This window comes from Cimex lectularius, unplaced genomic scaffold (assembly GCF_000648675.2).
Source record: "Cimex lectularius strain Harlan isolate CLEC.00 unplaced genomic scaffold, Clec_2.1 scaffold84, whole genome shotgun sequence".
Taxonomy (NCBI): domain Eukaryota; kingdom Metazoa; phylum Arthropoda; class Insecta; order Hemiptera; family Cimicidae; genus Cimex; species Cimex lectularius.
The window spans coordinates 1128670-1146782 of record NW_019392631.1 but is presented as its reverse complement, the minus strand read 5'-3'; the positions used below and the strand labels follow the sequence as shown (position 1 = coordinate 1146782).

Below are 18113 nucleotides of genomic sequence, written 5' to 3'. Positions count from 1 at the left end.
TTGAATATACTCAGATATCTTCAAAGCCCTGTCATTTGTCTTCTGGTTGAGCACATAATATATAAAGAAGTTGACGATAATGTAGAAATGATGTGGACTTTTCCCCAACTAATCTATTAAGTAAAGTTTGTCAGTGCCCAATTGATTGGGCTGATTGATTCAAAATAATAATTAAAAAATAAATAAATAAACCAGTTGACTTGCATGCAACATAGAAAAATAAAATGAAAAACACTTGTGAAAAAAAAACCTCGCATGCAACAAATGGGAAGCAACACTTTGACTTAATGTGTGAATACAAAAAGGTCATCTTTTGAACATAACTCAATAAATATATTTTTTTCTTTCCAAAAGGTAGATCAGGGATGAGGCTAGGAAAAAAGGCCCGATCTACCTTATTTATTATCCCCGATTTACCTTTTGGAAAAAAAAAAATATATTTAAACTCAGAAGGCTGATCAATCACCAAAGAAAATATAACTCAATAAAATTATTAAAGACAATTTGAAGTATTGTCTTCAGCATTTGTGACTACACGTACAATTTGTTGATGTCATCAGCACAGAGCAAGATATTAACATTATGAGAACTTCAGCAACATTATTAATAAATATGTGGTGTTTAGTGACCATTAGTTAATGATTATTAGGTTTTAGAAAAACATTTTCTTTATCGTGCCTTTTTATTTAACATCCTACATGTATTTGTAAAATTTAAACAATGTTTATAAATCCCATGACCTGAAGATGATCTCAATAAAGATCAAAACTTTGAATCCCGCTCGTGACACTGACTTTTTTTATCTCAACTAAAAAACCTTAATTAATTGAAAGATATTAATTGGTCAAGCGGACCACGAAAATTGGTGAAAGATCAAAACATTGGCACGATAAAGAAAATGTTTTTCTAAACCTACGTCACACAAATCAGGATGAGGAACTCATCACTGAATGTGGGGAGCATACAAGCTCGAACGAGCTATCTTATCACGTGCCCCCAAAAGGCCAATGAAAAATTAGTTTCATATCAAATCAAAAACCACTAGCCACTTCGGCAATTCATTGTTTTCAATTTTGTTTGAAACAATAGTTAAAAATTATTAAAATGTATATAAGTATAACTTAAGAAATAAAATTTTGAAAAATGGCAAAAAGAAGGAAAATTTGAAATGTAGGTTGAAGTAGGAGGTGGTGTCCGAGTGGATTGAAGTCACGATAGCTCAAGTGGTTAGAACAGAGGCATATTGAGCCGAAGGTCGTGGGTTCGAATCCCGCTCGGGACACTGACTTTTCACTTCAACCAATACCGTACATAAAGATTAATTAATTGAAAGAAGTTCTTTGGTCAATCGGACCACGAAATATAATGGATTTAAGAAATAAAATATTCTTCAAAATGGTACAAGTTACCAAAACTAATTTTTCATTAAAACCTCCTAAAAAATAAGAGAAACTTTTTCATCTGTTAAAAATATGACAACAATAACAACAGCACAAAAAGAATAAAATAACACAGGTTTATAGTTAAATACAAATTTATTTAAAAATAATAAATAATTTCAACAATACTGATAGTGTAACTGAATCAGGGAGTCTGAAGAGGCCACTGCCTGTTTGGATCTATTGATGCCTCAATGGAAAGAAAGGAATAGGAGATTTAAATTTCGAACATAAAAGTTGAGACGGCATTCCTGGACTAACTGTGGTCGACAGTTCGAGCAGTTTTGAGCTGAGTTTGAGAGCCCAACCCTCCTCACCAGCTTTCCTTGATTCCTTTTTCATTATTTCTCTTTTGTGATTCCAAAAGGAATAAATATTTTCTATACTTGACATACATAATTTTTTAAATCCTTTATTTTTAACAATACAATACAACAACCTTTTTAATATTTAACTTTTTAATCATTCATTATTATTCTTCTCTTTATGTCTTGGTACTTGTTTATTATCTTTGTAAGAGAAAGTCTACCTGACAGTGGGACAGCAGGTGGAAACTTCACGAAGCTGCCATCTGATTCTTCAGTGTCGTTCGACTCTTCCCAAAATGAGTTGTTTATGCTTTTCTCAAAGGATTCATCAGTTTCAATCATGTTTTTTAATGATTCGCTCTGTATATAACCATTATCTGTAAATGTTACGTTTGTTTGTAAAGTTTATTTAGTGATTTTTTTAACGCTGTAGATAACAAAAATGTAAAAACACAATTAATAATATTTTTTAGATGTTCAGTGCTCAGCATGAAGGTCAAAGAGGCCTAACCAGCCATGTGGTTGACATGTACACAAGCCATGAAGCGTTCTAGTTTTCCAAGCTTTTTCGTTATATTGCCACCTTTAGAGCACAAAACACATTTTTGCTTTCGATTTTGTTTCAATGTAGCTTTAGTCGTTTCCAAATTCAATGTGCCAAACTTTTCTAGGAAAAGGAAATACTACACATTGGAGAAAAGTAAGTTTTTCTTGATAAAATATTGGAAATAATGTTACTTTTTTCTTTCAAAAGGCAATATTTATGTATTGTTTTAACATTATAGTATTTAATAGTTAATATGATTTGGTTCAACAATTAAAAAAAAACAAGTAATTTTTGCTGTTTTTGTGTTTCAAAAACTTTACTCATCAATAATGAAATAAATAATAGTTATTATTATTATTTTCACTAATTTCGTGATCTGTTTGAACAATTAATACATTACCATTAATTAAGGTTTTTAGTTGAGATAAAAAAGTCAATGGCACGAGCGGGATTCGAACCCACGATCTTCGGCTTGATGTGCCACTACTCTAACACTTCAGCTATCGTGGCCTCGATCCACTCGGACACCAACTTCTCATCTCAACCGCACCTTTTGAATTTGCCATTTTTCCGAGTGGATCGAGGTCACGATAGCTTAAGTGGTAGAGCAGCGGCATATCAAGCCGAAGATCGTGGGTTCGAATCCCGCTCGTGCCATTGACTTTTTTATCTCAACTAAAAACCTTAATTAATTGTAATTATTACTATTGTTAATTTTTAAGGGCGTTTTAACGTTAAGGTCATTTCACGCCTAACATTATTTTAATTTTAATTTATTTATTTTTTAGAAGCAAATTCAGCTAGATTAGCTACAATGCAAAATATCTTTTATATTCAAAGTATTTCTACTCACTCAAAGTGTTTGTCTTCTGTGTAATTGTGCCATTCTTGCGTGTCGTGTTGAGAGTGCCAGTGCGATATTGCTGTTTTAAGTTTATATGCGTTGGATTTTGGAGGGACTTGTAATAAAACAACCAGATGGCACATTAATCACAGATTGGTACCAAAAACCAAGAAACAGATCGCTACCTCAACTTTAAATCTCACCATCCTCTTCATACCATAATAAACACGGCCAAAGGGTTACTTCACAGAATGATTACCCTGAGCCATGAACCATTTCACCACAAGAACATAAAGATATACAAACAGATCCTCCATAACAATCTCTACCCTAAGCACATAATTAACGGAATAATCAACAACTACAACTCAACACTAACACATTCCACTATTACTAATAATACTACATTAAGTATATCAAATACAAACAAACAAGCATACATTTCCATACCATTTATTCAAGGCCTGTCACATAAATTAAACACATTTCTCTCGTCCGATAACTTCAAAATAGCTTTCAAAAATTATAAAACAATCCAAACACTTTTTTCCAAAGTTAAAGATCCCACACCAATAACATATAAATCTGACATAATCTACAAGATAAACTGTCCGGCAACTTACATCGGTCTTACATCCCAATATCTGGACAAGAGAGTAAAGCAACATATCTACGATTGCAAAACACACAAGCAAAATCCTACAGCACTCGCTACCCACCACTTTGAACACCAACACAATTTTGACTTCAAAAATCCAAAAATATTACATACAGAACACAACAAATATAAACGTAATTTCTTAGAAATGGTTTATATCAACAGAGATAAACACAGCATCAATTACAGAACAGATAAACGTAAACTCAGTTGCAGCTACGCCAACATCATTAATCAAATATAATATATATAACATACATATATCATTACAATACATTCCACACATCAAATACTTTTCACATAGTCTAATTTTCCAACAATTTAGCTTTCCTTTTCCTATTTATCCCCTTTCCATATAATCCTGAAAGGATAATCTGGCCAAACTATTACCAACACATTGTTCCCCTTTGTCGGCTTTTTTCACTTCAAAGAAGCCGACGCCTTATACAAAAATGTCTTTTCTATCCCTACTTCCTTCCCCACCCCTTCAAAACCAAACATATATAAACATAACACAGCAAAATCTCACTGGCACTCTCAACACGACACGGAAGGATGGCACAATTACACAGAAGACAAACACTTTGAGTGAGTAGAAATACTTTGTTTGAATATAATATATATTTTGCATTGTATAAATTCACTTTTCCACATCCTAAATGTATTTCTTAAATGTAAACATTGTTTGTAAATCCCAGGCCCTGAAGATGATCTCAATAAAAGATCGAAATGTTAGCACGATAAAGAAAATGTTTTTCTGAAACCTACGTCACACCTGACCGCATCTCATGATATCTGAATAACTATCAATTAACGGTCACTAATCTCTCCACAAGTAACTAAAAATTTTGGTTTGGTCCAAATCCTTGTCACAGAAACCTGGTCACCCCCTTGTTAATGTAAAACAAAAAAAATATAAACTCTGAATCTTAGTCAAAAACTTACATGACAGTGGTGATGAAGATTGAAGAGGTTGCTAGAAAAAAGTTAACAATACATCGCACACAATTTATACGCTGTTTTATATCAATTAAATAAAAATAAAAATATTACTTGAATTGTCGATGATAAAGGAGAATCCCAGGTTTGCTTCTCTAAAACAGACCTGGCGAGAGGAGAAGTACAGCTGTTCTGCAAATTGCTCAGTTTCCACTTTCTTGTTTTATTTGATACCTCGTTACAATTAAATGAGTCTACGGCTGAATGTTGTGACACTTCGCTACTATGCGTCCCAACTTTGTCAGACTGGACCGATGATAAATTTTCAATATCTGAAAGTTGGCCGCTTTGCGATTTGTCTTCAAGCAATTTTTGCTTCGTTTCTTTTAAAAACTCCAACATGCCTGAAAAATCCAACAACATATTAATATTACAACACAAAGTGTATTATTTATGAAAAATGTTCAACCTCCATTTGTGATGGATGAAAGATTAAGACTGCAATCATCTCCTTCATTTTCCAATTCTAAATTGAAGCTTTTACACAATAAAGAAAGCCTCTGATTACTCGTATCACTATTCTCTTCTGAAATAATAATAAATAATTGCATTATATAGTCAAACCTGGTGAGGTTTGGAAGGTAATTAAATCATTCCCAAGTAGTCTTCTGCCTATGAGCACTAGCTTTCTTCCTTAGATACCTTTTGGCATTTTTGCCATCTTCAGTAGTTGGTTTGCATGTACATGTTTTGGTCATTATATGTTTTTAGAATTTTTTAGATTATAACAGGGTTTTGCTATTTTCTTTTTATTGTTTTATTTACAAACTTACAAAATAATCACTGAACAATGTGCAATGCCAAAAAAATATGCACGACGACAAATAAAACCAACGAGAATAGGCAAAACTAGGCCCATTGGGAATAATCAAGACACAGATAATGTTTTAATCTGTAACATCTTACTAATTTCATGAAACAATTTCAACGAATTATTCTGTATTTGGTTGATCCTGCTTCTGAACAAATCATAAATTTCTGCCAAACTTGATGTCAAGCCTTTTATATTTTCCAACTCCGATTCTAACTTTGGCTGTAAATCTGAAAAACTGGAAGTATCAGAAAAAGAGATTAGCTGGCATATCATTTGGAGGATTAATTCTTCTGCGGCCAAGATGCCCTCCAGAGATACTTTGCCGTTTATGATAAGTTTTACCTATAAAACATAATCGAATGAATTTAATTCAAATAGACGCAATAAAAGGAATACGGACATTTTTATTCTGGCACACTCTTGGTAAAACGATTTTGTTGAATTTAACGCAAAGGTCAATTCCATCTATGCACAATACGTTTCTTCTGTTGAAGCTTTTTAAATCGTTTAAATTCCTTAGTCCATCTTCTAACTGGTCTTGTAATTTCAGCCTTTCTTGTTTCAATTGTTTAATCTCATTTTCCCAATCTAATACACAATTATAAGGTGATAAGGCTGATAATGATTGACAATTTGATAAAACTTACTCATCAATGCGTCATATGATGCATCAGTGTTAAGACTAGATTCACTAACATTAGGAATTCTATCTGCAAGTAGTGTTAACAATTCAGAAGTAGCTCGCTCAAGGTTTTCGTCCAAAAGTTGGTTCTCAGATTTAAGCTTACTAAATTCAATTGCATAATAAAATTAATAAGTATTAAATATATGAAACTGGGAAATAATTAGTTATTAATCTAATACCTACTCTAATACACATAATTTACTATTTTCTTTTACTTTTTCAGTGGCATAAGAGTAAATACTACTCTGCATTTTCATCAAAAAAACATCTGGGTAGTCATCTAGAGGAAGCTTTGGAATGTTGTAAATGTCTAAAACAAAAAGAAGTTATTAAAAGAAAAGAACACACCAAGTTGTGTTTACGATTATTACCTAACTTGTTTATTAGATAATATTCAAAAGTGCATGATGCCAGCTCAAATATAAATGATATGTATTGCGAGCTTTTTGGTTTCATGAGTACAGTTTGTAATATCAGTGGTAATTTGACATCTCCTTGGCTCTAAAATATTAACATTTATATAGAATGAATTTTCAAGTATGAAATTTTAATTCTCTACTATGAAATTAGGGTATATGGCATCACTGAAAAAAACAGCAATAGCAACTTACCTTATTTATTAAAATTATGAACTTTCTTAGTCCAATCCTGAACTTTGACTTGCTTAAATTGTCCTTCAATGGCCAAGTTATCAGTTTGTTAAATTCGTTTCTATTTATTACTGTACAAAGGTAGTAGATGATGTGTGAAGATGTCAATTCATTTGTCAAAACGGGCTAAATAGGGGAAAAGAAAAAGTCTAATGAACAATTCCCAAGTTTAAATGGATTTCCAGAAAATGCACCTGTTTGAATATATGCTCAAGTTCATGTGGTAATGGATAAGTCTCGTTAAGAAGAGTTAGTTGCATTAAGAGCACCTGAATTTCCTTATCTCGCCACAATTCAGCCATTTTGCTTTTTAACATAAATTCACCTGAAGGCAAAACAATAATTTCACAACTGTATACTATTTAACTTTATATAATCCATACATATAATACAATCAAAATTCTAGCATTGTATAAATTCATTTTTTTTATCTAAAATTTTCTAGCATTATCTTACAAGTATTTGTAAAATTTAAACAATGTTTATAAATCCCAGGCCCTGAAGATGATGTCAATAAAGATTGAAATGTTGGCATGATAAAATGTTTTTCTAAAACCTACGTCACACCAGACCGCACCTCGCCATCTCCAAATAATCATTGACGGTCACTAAACACCACACATATTATAATCTTTACTGAATCAACAATCAACAAAAAGGAATTAAACAAAAATACAAACAATGGTGGACCAGCATAGTTCCACACTGAAGATGGTGCAATGCCAAAATGTGTTTGAATATGAGAATAATTCATTATAAGTTCATTCTAGAAGAAAACTTTATTGTAAGCAGTTACAAAAAATGTATGTTTGGACCCAGCGTAACCCATCATTAGTACATAGAAATCTGGTTTTATTTCAACAAGATAACACCTGACCACACAGTTCTTCTTGCACAAAACAAAAAATTACAGAATTGGACGGAATTGAGCTTCTCCTTCACCCTGCTTAGAGTCCAGACTTTGCAACTATTATCTGTTCTAGTCCATGGCTCAGTATCTTCAAGGGAAAACTTTTAATTCAGTGAATTACACTACTAAAATAAACTTCCTAAAATAAACAATCCCATGCATTATAATAATACATATAAGACGGATTCATATATCAAAACAAAATTGATATAAATTCCTTTCCCTCTTATAATCAATTGAATTTTTTTTAACATAATTAAAGAAGAGAAATTTTTAAAAGTCATGTACTAATAAAATAATTATTTAAAAAATTGCATAAACTGTCTATAGTCANTATTCATTTTGTACTGTATAGAGCTATTTGTAAGCTCATGACTCCTGCTCTCAAGCACAAGTTAAACTTACCGAGAGCAGGCTGTTCATTTTACATTATTTTTTTCTACATTATCATTTAAATTTTTATTTTATTTTTCTCAGAATAATGTATTCAATTAATTTGTAGGTTTTTAGTTGAGATAAAAAAGTCAGTGTCACGAGCGGGATTCGAACCCACGATCTTCGGCTTGATACGCCGCTGCTCTACCACCTGAGCTATCATGACCTTGATCCACTCGGACACCAACCTCCCATCTCAACCATACCTTTCCACCATCCCTAACCAGCAACTAAATTCATGTTTTGTTTCTGTCTTGTTTTTTTAAAAAACTCAGGAAGAGGTTCAACACGGAGTTTCAGAATTCTTCTGTTCAAAACCCACAGAGTGGTATTGGCAATAAACCATTTATAATTTGAATAGTATGAAAATAAGAGTCGGACAGAGCAATCTACCTGATAGTATGAACTGTGTGAATGACACCATGCTGTGCAATGTCTCGACAGTCACCTTCATATAGAAAAAGTATCAAGTGATCGAACCACCCAAGCGACTAAAAATCGCTATCTCATATCAGTCACCTCATGGGTCCCTGGGCACTCGGAGCACAGAGGCAACAAAAAGATTGACATGTTGGCCAAAGATGGGGCCAATATGGACTCTCTGGGTCCCGAACCGTACTATGGCTTAGCATCCTGCCACAAAAGAGGATAATTTTTTTTTTTTTTTTTTTTGGTGTTATGATCTATGCATATTAGCCATGGTGACGAATTCTTATATGTGTGTTCAAATTGGGGGGGAGGTTCGTGAAAAAAGGGCCAGAGGCGATGGTGGGAATCGAACCCACGACCACGGCATGAGAGTCTCTCATGCTAACCACTCGGCTACCGCGGTCCCCAGGATACATCTTAAAATGGAACACTACCACAGTATGAGACATGCGAAGAGATTCATAGAACTGAATCACAATTCTGGTTGACTCCTGTCAGGACATTGCCACTTAAGAAAGCATATGCACTGGATAAGAGTACAGACAAAAAAAACCACTGTGCAGATAGGAGACAGCAGATCACATTCTATGTTTCTGTGAAGATGCAGGTTCTTGCAACAAGGACCAAAAAACCGCAAGCAAGATCCTACAGTCGCTGGCAAAGCTATGGAGGCTGATTAATAACCTAAAGCTGACAAGTGAGTTATAAAAAACAGGGGAGCACAGTAGATCTATGGAGGTCGAAGTGCAGTAAGTCGATTTTATCCCTAACCCTACGAGTCGCCTGTCAGTCCCCCCCGTCTGAACAACCGTCTCCTCGATACCGATCGCCTCCGTGTGAACCGGGCATAACTGTTCCAAAAACCCAAATTAGTCGTAAGGAGTTTATGGCTGTATTTATCATAGTTGATAGTGTAAAAATATGTTAAATAATAATAAATTGAGTACATGTAACATAATAAAAATAAGTAAAGATAATTATTATAAATAGTCAATAGGTTGGAAGTTGGTGGCCGCAATGGTTCAGGCGTTGTCTCAGCACAGGCTACTCATCACTGTCATAATCCCCACAATTTGTACAATTTTATTAAACACCAGCACCTATAATCTCGCAGATTTAAAAAATAATAATTTCTCGTGTAGTATTTAGAAAAACATTTGATGTAGAGAAAAAGTTACATTTCCAATTTAGGGACATTCATTGCACCTACATCTTTCTCCAAAACCAGATAATTTGACCAGCTGTCATCAGTCGAACCTGATACATATCATCAAGTATAGTCTTGTTCCATGCTCTGAAGGTGATGATCATAGTTGTATGTTAAGTTGCAATGAACTTGCCATTTAGGTGCAGTTGTATTAAACAAATTTAAGCCAACTAGTACGAGGCATCAGAGAAAATAGTAACGGCTTACACATCAAAATAAATAATCATGTTTGATACTCACACGACAGATGAAACAGCCAGCCGCCACATAATGTACTTTTCTTTCCATTCCCGCTTTTTCTCTTCCATCGGTTGTCTGATTGTACAAAGCATGCGCAGGCTGTCGGAACTAAGTTTCGAATCGATTTTGTGGACAGTTGGCCAATTTTGGTCAAACAAGGATCGACAGAGGAAAAGAAAGAAATTCGAAACGGTAGGATTTACACGGTTGAAATAATAATTGTTAAACCTCGTAACAACGTCAACCTCAAAAGAGAAAATCAAAGAAATAAAATGATTGATCTTTTGATCGATCAAGAGACAATCTTTAGCTATTTTCTCAACAAAAATAACTAAAACTATTATTTTAATAAGTTTATTCTCTTTTTGAATATTATCCAATAGAATTATTGTGTTTGTTAAAAAACACACAATTTATCCATAAGAGATTTGTGACATCACAAGGACAACATCGATTTTAATTTATTTTTTATTATTATGTATTATTATTACTATTATTTTTTTACATTATTGGTGGTTCGGTATTATTGGATTTCGGGACCTATCATCAAAAACTGCAAAAAATTTCTTTCATAAAACAATATCATCACAAACAAATATTAATAATTTTCATTTTTTTCTTATTATCCTTATTGTTTTTGTAACTCTTTCATTATTATGAGTTAATAAGAAAAAAAATTAAAAAACGCAAATGTAAAATACCAATATTCTTTTGTCATGATATTGGTTTAAAAAAGGAATTTTCTGTGATTGCAGATTGGTATAAATTCCAAGACATCCAATAATGTAAAAAAAAACCACAAAAGTAAAAAAAGGAAATTTTAAAACAAATTAATAAAGAATTGTTTTTTAAATATTTTTAAATAAAGACAAAAATATGAATATCCACAAAAGTTATTATGCGGAATCAGGTGCTGGAATTTCGGAAAAAGAAGGTCTGATGGCTGAGTTTGCATGCGATATGTACAAGGTTGCTTGATCGGTCCTGTACTGTTTTCAATATTCAAGGACGAATTGTGTGGAGGAGTAATAATTAACAGGCGAAAAATAAGGACAGTAATGTCTACGACATAGTGTTGCTGGCCCATACCGCATCTCTGCAGCTTTTAATAAGAGTTTTAGAAAAGTATTGTGATAAGTGGAACCTCAATTTGAATCTATGAACATCACAAATTATGGTCTGTTGACATGGAGCATTTAAGAAAAATGGTCTAGAATGTAATGTACAGTGTGATTCACTACTTGTACGATAAAGTTTATCAGGTGCTGCTAAATGCAACAAGTTTTCATGAATCTACTCAGCTCTTGAACTATTTATTTTTGAGGAAGTTAAAAAAAAAGTATTTAAAAGTGCAACATTTTCTTTAAGAAGGCACTCTTCTACTTTCTAGAACTTTCAATTTAATTTTTGGGAAAAAAATAAATCCTTTGAAAACAGCTAAATTTAAAATGTTAAAGAAACTAAATTTGCAACATCAACATAGAAAGATTTTCAGTGGAACTTGTAAAATTTCATATGAACTTTTTTTTACTCAGTTTTCTAGCAGTATACCCTTTTCTGTATTTACATAAAACCAAAATGCAGAAATTTAGGCGAAATGGGAAACAATTGCTGGTGAAAAAGGGGAAGTGGGGCTACTCTGGTAATTCACCTTTTAGTCCTGGACAAAATTTATTTACCAACTTACTTAATAAAAAGTACAAAAAGAAAGAAAAATAAAACAAAACAACCAAAGCAGAATAATTGGGCAAAATATCGACATGAAACACAGTCAAAAAAACTTTAACCTAATAAGAACGAAAAATTCCAAAGTTCTAAATTCTATTTTTCTGCTTTGGATGGTTGTTCAATATGTTTATTGTCTCTTTTTTATGTGTATGATTTGATTTTTTTGCCTTTTTATTAGTGTAAAATTGGGTTTTACAACTTCTTTATTTTAATCAAAAGAAAAAAAAAAAATCTGGCCCACCGATGCTGTCATATTCTTTTGTTTTTATTGAGTTTTTAGCGTCAAGGGCCTGATCGCGAGGGTTAAGTCCAGATGTTGGAATGTCCTAGTCTTAGCTGCCTTTTCTGCCCTTACATTACTCTCCAGACCTACAGATGGCTCCAAAACTCCTTTTCTGTACAAGCCAAAACATGAGCAATCAAACTCATTAGGGAAGTACACTTCGGTCTTTCAAGCAGAAACACATGCCATCAACGCTTGTGCCCTGCAAAATCTTAAAAGAGGTTACACTGGCAAAAAAATCCTCATAAGATCACATAGCCAAGCAGCCATTAAAGCATTGGCATGTAAAAGAATTACATCAAAATTAGTCAGTGAATGTATCCAAAATCTTCAAAACCTGGGGAAACACAACAACCTGATGATATCTTGGGTGCCAGGGCACAGGGGAATTTTGGGTAACGACAAAGCAGACAGTCTGACCAGGTGAGGATCTGCAAGACCATACATAAGCCCTGAACCTATACTTGGGATAACAAAAACAAATATAGAATCCTCCATCGCAGAATGGATCCAAACAAAACAAAAGAAGTGGATAAACTCTAGTAGTGCTAGACATAGTAAACTTATGGTGAAACAATCCTCACCAAGACTGGCAAAAGCATTGTTGCAATTGGAGAGGGCCAAACTCAGATGAGTGGTAGGACTACTAACCGGCATCTGAGAAAACCTCTACACAACATGGGTATATACAACGATGATCCCATTTGCAGATTTTGTAATGAGGAGGAAGAAACAGCCACTCATATCACCTTCAAATGCGATGCAACAGTTCAAAGGAGATTTAACCTAACTTAGGGAATCAAATTGCAGCAGCGACAGTCAATGAACTGATACTTCTAAGGAGAAGGATTGAGTCTATTGCACTGAACTAAGGAACTAGGAAGGTACAATAAGCCAGAAGGCTACAGTGCCTGGAGAGCGCAAATCCTGCTTCCTAGTATCCTTTTTTTACCATATCATAGCATCCTCCAGACCTATGCTTCCAGGTAACCAGACCACAACCACTGTTTTGTGCAGGCACTCCAGTTCATGGTGTTTTTCCAAAATGAGCACAACTTTCATATTATAATCAATGTTTTAAATTTTTAAAACATAATTGAAAAACAAATATTTTCTTGTTAAGCCTGTGGAAATTATAATTACCTCAGGAACCATTATCGTTATGAACAAGACGCAGTGAAAAATAAATTTTTTTTTATTCTATAATAATTTTTTTATATAATAATTATGAAAATAATTGAATGAGACTAGTATGATCACAAGATTAAAGGGAATTAATGTTCTAAGTTCAATTACACACCAAAATCATATTTTTGATCACATATTAAAATTTTGTTTTATTTGAGTATTATATTATTTTTGAAATCACGCAAACAATATATAATAGTAACACAATCAACTTTAATAACAATCTTATAGTTTAAAAAATAAAAATGTTTATGTATAACTATTTAATGACAATTTATTTACAAGGAAAGGCAAAACATTTTTTTTTTTTTTTTAAGGATTTTTATAAATGTGTAGATAGAATTTATTATGACATACTCTGGGGTTGACTTTCAAATTTAACCTTAGCCTTTTTACATTTTTTACAAGTGTTCTCAGGGCATGGTTTTGGCTGTGGTACTGCCTCGGGAGGAGGCAGTACTTGACTGTCGCTCTCAGCATCTACAGTGTTGAGAACTGGAGCCACCTGCTGTTGGTTTGTGTTTTCAGAACATGTCCTTTCTTCTTGCGCGGCCACTCCGTAAAGCAGATCTTCATCAGATTCAGAAACATCAAAGGTTGACGACAATGACCGTTTTAGCATCTCGATTTGATGTTTACTCCCATATAATCTCACTTTCTCCTTCGCCATTGCGTGCATCATACTGTATCTACGGCTCTTTTCTAACATCTGTTCTCTTGATTTAATTGTATGACTTCTTTAACAGAAAACAAAAACACAAAAAAGTTCTAAGCATGACAATAATAATTGTTTAAACAAAGAACACAATGTCAAAGGCAGATTATTTAATTTTCTAATAGTATGTAGTAATATTCTAATAGTAAAACTTGATTACCTTAAGGCGATCATCTGTATTCCAAAGGTAAAGAAAGATATAAACAAAAAAATCGAGAGAAACATTGCATTTGAAATTCGTTTAACCCCTTTGACTTCATTGTAAGTATTATTTTCACCAGTGTTTGTTCTCGCATCACTTTCCCATTGGTAAGAATAGTAACTTGAGCTATCATCTGAAGCATTCCTGAGAAATAATATATTTTTAATCTATACAAAATATAAATAAACTATCAATAATATAAAATAAACAACTGCATACGATGAATTCGCTTTCTGGCTGCTGTTATAAGTATACTGGTTTCGTTTATTTTGCTGATTTTGATGGTACTGATTGTAGTTAGAAGCACTGTACTGATAATACTGGTAGTTAGGTCTAGTGTAAGGAGCCTCTAGTTTCTTTCTATGGCTCAAAGTCATATCATATGCCCTCCTCGATGTTGGGTTTATTAATACGGTGTAAGCTTCATTTATCTGTATGAATCTTTCATGCATTGAAGGATCATTGGGATGTTTGTCAGGATGGTTCTAAAACGCAAAAGGTAATTTAAAAAAAATGAAAATTCTATCATTCAAGACTGAAAAAAAAGATTATTGTTGATATTTTATTGAAGATGAAATAAACGAATAATGAAATATATAACTCTTTACCTGTTCATTGTAATTAGTGAATTGGTGCACCGACAAGCCTTTGGCACCTATTTATGAATTTAACTCCAGCCTTGTGGATAAATTTGAGAGAAAAACCACTTTTCTAAGCATTGCTCTGCAGAATGCTTAAAAAAAGTCACTGGCTCTATGACACACTATACTGTGCTATGACCTTTCCCTGTCTGAAGAATAGTAGCAAAGGAACAGAAATAAAGACTTTTAAGTACAATTATAAAAAAGGACTTGAATTTAAAAAATTGAGAAAGAAAAAAAATGCGGCAGAGCCGTGCTTCAACCCATTTTTTTTAACAAATAAAAAAACTTTCATTAACAAAATAACAAAAAGAAAAGCTCACTGTTGAAAAAAAAAGTATGATGCGAATGTTGACAGAGGTTTGACAAAGCTGTGCATCCTCAAATTTCTATACCAAACGAGTCTTTCTGATGTCAGGAAAAATCAAAGAGAGATTGTCCGTGGTTCCATCAATCCCTGGCGTGTTCGGCGCATCAACCAGTCAACGAAACATAGCCATTATTCATGCTCTAGCATTACAGCTCTCAGATCACAGCCATTGTGCCTACCTCGCTAAAGATTTATGTCATATTGGCCATTTTAAGTCTTATTATACAAGTCTGAAAAATCCATAAACAGTTCAAAAAAATTCTCTACAGCTTGGCAATGTTAGGGTTGAGTCGGTCTCCAAGGAAATTTGAGATCTGTCAATCTGTAGACATATTTAAGATTGTTTTGCCCTGATGATGCCGTTAAAATAGGTCAAAAGCTTGGTAGTAACAAGTGAATTCGTTTTTTTCTTCAAGACCATACCTTGATCCAGAGTGAAAAAGCGTTCAATACTTCTAACATTGAAAGTATGATATTTTGGCAAATACTAAGGATGGTAGGCAGCCTTTTTTTACTAAGTCTATGTGTATGCTGAGATGAATAAGACTTAAAATAGTGTTTTGGTTGTCAAAAATTACATTATTTATATGAATTTTGTCAGTTTAGGATTGAAAATACTCTCTTGATATTTGAACATTGCATGGTCTCTCTTGATGAAAGAAAATTCTTTCTAGCATTTCTGTGCTTTTGAATCAAAGGATAATTACTCTGAATCTTATTCATTTATCAAACTGATTGAAGTGATTATAAAGAAACAAACCTTCTTTGAAAGATTGATGAACGCCTCCCTGACATCTTTAGAACTACAAGTCTGGGGTACTTTAAGTATATCGTAATATGACTGGCTTATGCACCTAGATGTAAAAACCATGAGTCCAGGGTTTCGATGGGCTGTTTAATCAACTGGCATACCTTGTACAGAAACACTGCATTCGTTTGGACCCGGATTGAAAATCCTGCTGCAGGGGGATTTTGACTCTCCTGCCAAAAGCGACAAACATTGCCATCCCAACATTTGGGTCAACTCTCAATGTCGGTTTTTTAAAAGGAAAACTTGAAAATTGCTGCCTTAACTCATAATTTTGGTTTTAACCATATGTACTTCTGCCAGAAGAACGTCTAGCCGACAAGCTTATCATTTTTACCATATGTTATCTCTTATCAAATATCAACACGTGCTGCCTTGGCCAAACTCTAGAGTAACAACAAAAAGTGAAAAGTGAGTTTCAAACGTAATTTTCCGAGTTTTCATGGTGCACCAATTGAATAGGATTACCTTTAACATATTTTTTATTAAATAGAATTTTTAAAAACATTTCTTTAAATTTTTGCCAACATTGTAATTTATGCTTATTGAAAAAGGTGTATATTTGAAAAAGACATAAACTGAATATATACGTTTCAATTTTAGCCATAGCCAGGCAATTTTTTTAAACTAAAACATCTAAAAAAACAAATCTAAAGCCTCTTTAACTCAAATAAAGAGCTTAATATAAACTTATATGTGTTACAAAAATTAACTCGTTTTTATAATTAGAACTAATTAAATTACTACGTCTCTTCCTTTTTTTGGTTGGTTGTCTTTTCTTCGATGACAGATTAGAACAATAATTGGACTTTTGACCAGAAGGATTGTCACTCCCTAGGATCTATACATCAGCAGAATTCACCTACTCCTGTCATGTTGAATCGCTAGTATTCCCCTTAAGCCAGATGCTCAGAAGACCATCGCTTCCCAACCAACATGTTAGGCTCCAGGGATTTAGAAAGTCATTTCAACGCATGCGAAATATAATCTAGCATAATACTCACTAACATTGATAATACATTTTCACAAATAAATACATTCACATAATGCACATTGCACTCATTCTGGTTAGTTGCTGGTGTACTCAAAATAGAGGGAATACCTCTGTCAACCAATATACTGTAGTAATAAGCTCATTTAAATTGGGATCGATAGAGTACTTTAATAAATATTCCTTCATCAACCCTAACACTGCTACACCTGCTCACCACTCACTCTAATAAATACACACACTCAGAAAAACAAAACAGATCTATATAAAGTAAAAGAAAAGTCCTCTAAAAAGTGTAACAGGAGAACTATAAACTTGCTACTGTGTTTGAGAACCATTCTTAAATCCGGTGGGATGCCTGCACATCTCTGTAAGAAGCCAAGGCATGACAAGCTTCAATTATGTGGGATGCATGTAGCAAAAACTCTAATTTTTAATTTATAACATAGTTTTGTGGTTTTTTTTGGCATTATAATAAAATATTCTTTTACATTTGTATTTAAGGACACCAATTGGGACATAATAATAAAAAAATAAAACAGACAAAAACGATAAAAAAATAAACTTTTAAAATATCTATTATAAAATTTACCATAAAAAATAATACAATGAACATAATATTTATTATGTACCATATTTATTTTTTATTTAATTAAATGTAAAAGAATGAGTTAACTTTACAATCTCCTTGTATATATGTATGTTGCTAAATCAAACATATCAGTAAATAATTTTGCAAAATATTTATTTTTTAAAAAAAACTCAATATTTTTGTTAAATTAAACATTAACTTGTTTTGATAATTATATCTGGAACTGTTTAATTTTATGTTGATGGGTAGGAAATAAATTGTCTTTTCTACAAAAAAAAAATATATATATATATATATATAAACAAAACCTAAGGTGAAAAAGACATTTCCTACCCATTACTTTTTTTTATGAAGTTCCACAAAATAAGGATGGGCACTATCAATTTTTAGATGTTCATTTTTTTATTTTTTATTATTATTATTTTTTATT

At 32.8% G+C, this 18113-nt stretch overlaps 2 protein-coding genes across 3 annotated transcripts; both read right to left on the bottom strand.

Annotated features, from left to right (window-relative positions):
* Positions 1–1835: 1835 nt before the first annotated feature.
* LOC106662894 lies at positions 1836–10521 on the bottom strand. 2 transcript variants are annotated; one of them, XM_014387334.1, is made up of 12 exons: positions 10166–10521; positions 7139–7269; positions 6906–7070; positions 6666–6795; positions 6478–6604; positions 6257–6396; positions 6010–6197; positions 5702–5951; positions 5205–5321; positions 4850–5139; positions 4742–4772; positions 1836–2124 (listed from the first exon to the last, which is right to left on the bottom strand). In XM_014387334.1, exons 2-12 carry the CDS (start codon positions 7259–7261, stop codon positions 1898–1900), a joined length of 1788 nt encoding a protein of 595 aa, XP_014242820.1. In that variant the 5' UTR covers positions 7262–7269; positions 10166–10521; the 3' UTR covers positions 1836–1897. The 2 variants fall into 2 exon arrangements, with proteins under 2 accessions (XP_014242820.1, XP_014242821.1); XM_014387335.2 differs by lacking the exon at positions 10166–10521 and adding an exon at positions 9929–10144.
* A 2965-nt stretch (positions 10522–13486) lies between these two features.
* LOC106662817 (dnaJ-like protein 60) lies at positions 13487–16450 on the bottom strand. The gene is made up of 5 exons (XM_014387188.2): positions 16205–16450; positions 16053–16146; positions 14501–14766; positions 14240–14425; positions 13487–14101 (listed from the first exon to the last, which is right to left on the bottom strand). Exons 1-5 carry the CDS (start codon positions 16297–16299, stop codon positions 13711–13713), a joined length of 1032 nt encoding a protein of 343 aa, XP_014242674.1. The 5' UTR covers positions 16300–16450; the 3' UTR covers positions 13487–13710.
* Positions 16451–18113: the final 1663 nt, after the last annotated feature.

What these genes read in the sequence shown, in the direction of transcription:
- LOC106662817 (XM_014387188.2), bottom strand. Translation starts at nt 16,299, where the DNA reads ATGGCAATGTTTGTCGCTTTTGGCAGGAGAGTCAAAATCCCCCTGCAG. An exon ending in ATGCAGTGTTTCTGTACAAG is followed by an intron (nt 16,147 to 16,204) that starts GTATGCCAGTTG and finishes TTTTACATCTAG; the next exon opens with GTGCATAAGCCAGTCATATT. An exon ending in ATACAGATGATCGCCTTAAG is followed by an intron (nt 14,102 to 14,239) that starts GTAATCAAGTTT and finishes TTTCTGTTAAAG; the next exon opens with AAGTCATACAATTAAATCAA.
- LOC106662894 (XM_014387334.1), bottom strand. Translation starts at nt 7,261, where the DNA reads ATGTTAAAAAGCAAAATGGCTGAATTGTGGCGAGATAAGGAAATTCAG. An exon ending in GAGTGTGCCAGAATAAAAAT is followed by an intron (nt 5,952 to 6,009) that starts GTCCGTATTCCT and finishes TATGTTTTATAG; the next exon opens with GTAAAACTTATCATAAACGG. An exon ending in GAAATTGTTTCATGAAATTA is followed by an intron (nt 5,322 to 5,701) that starts GTAAGATGTTAC and finishes TTATTATTTCAG; the next exon opens with AAGAGAATAGTGATACGAGT.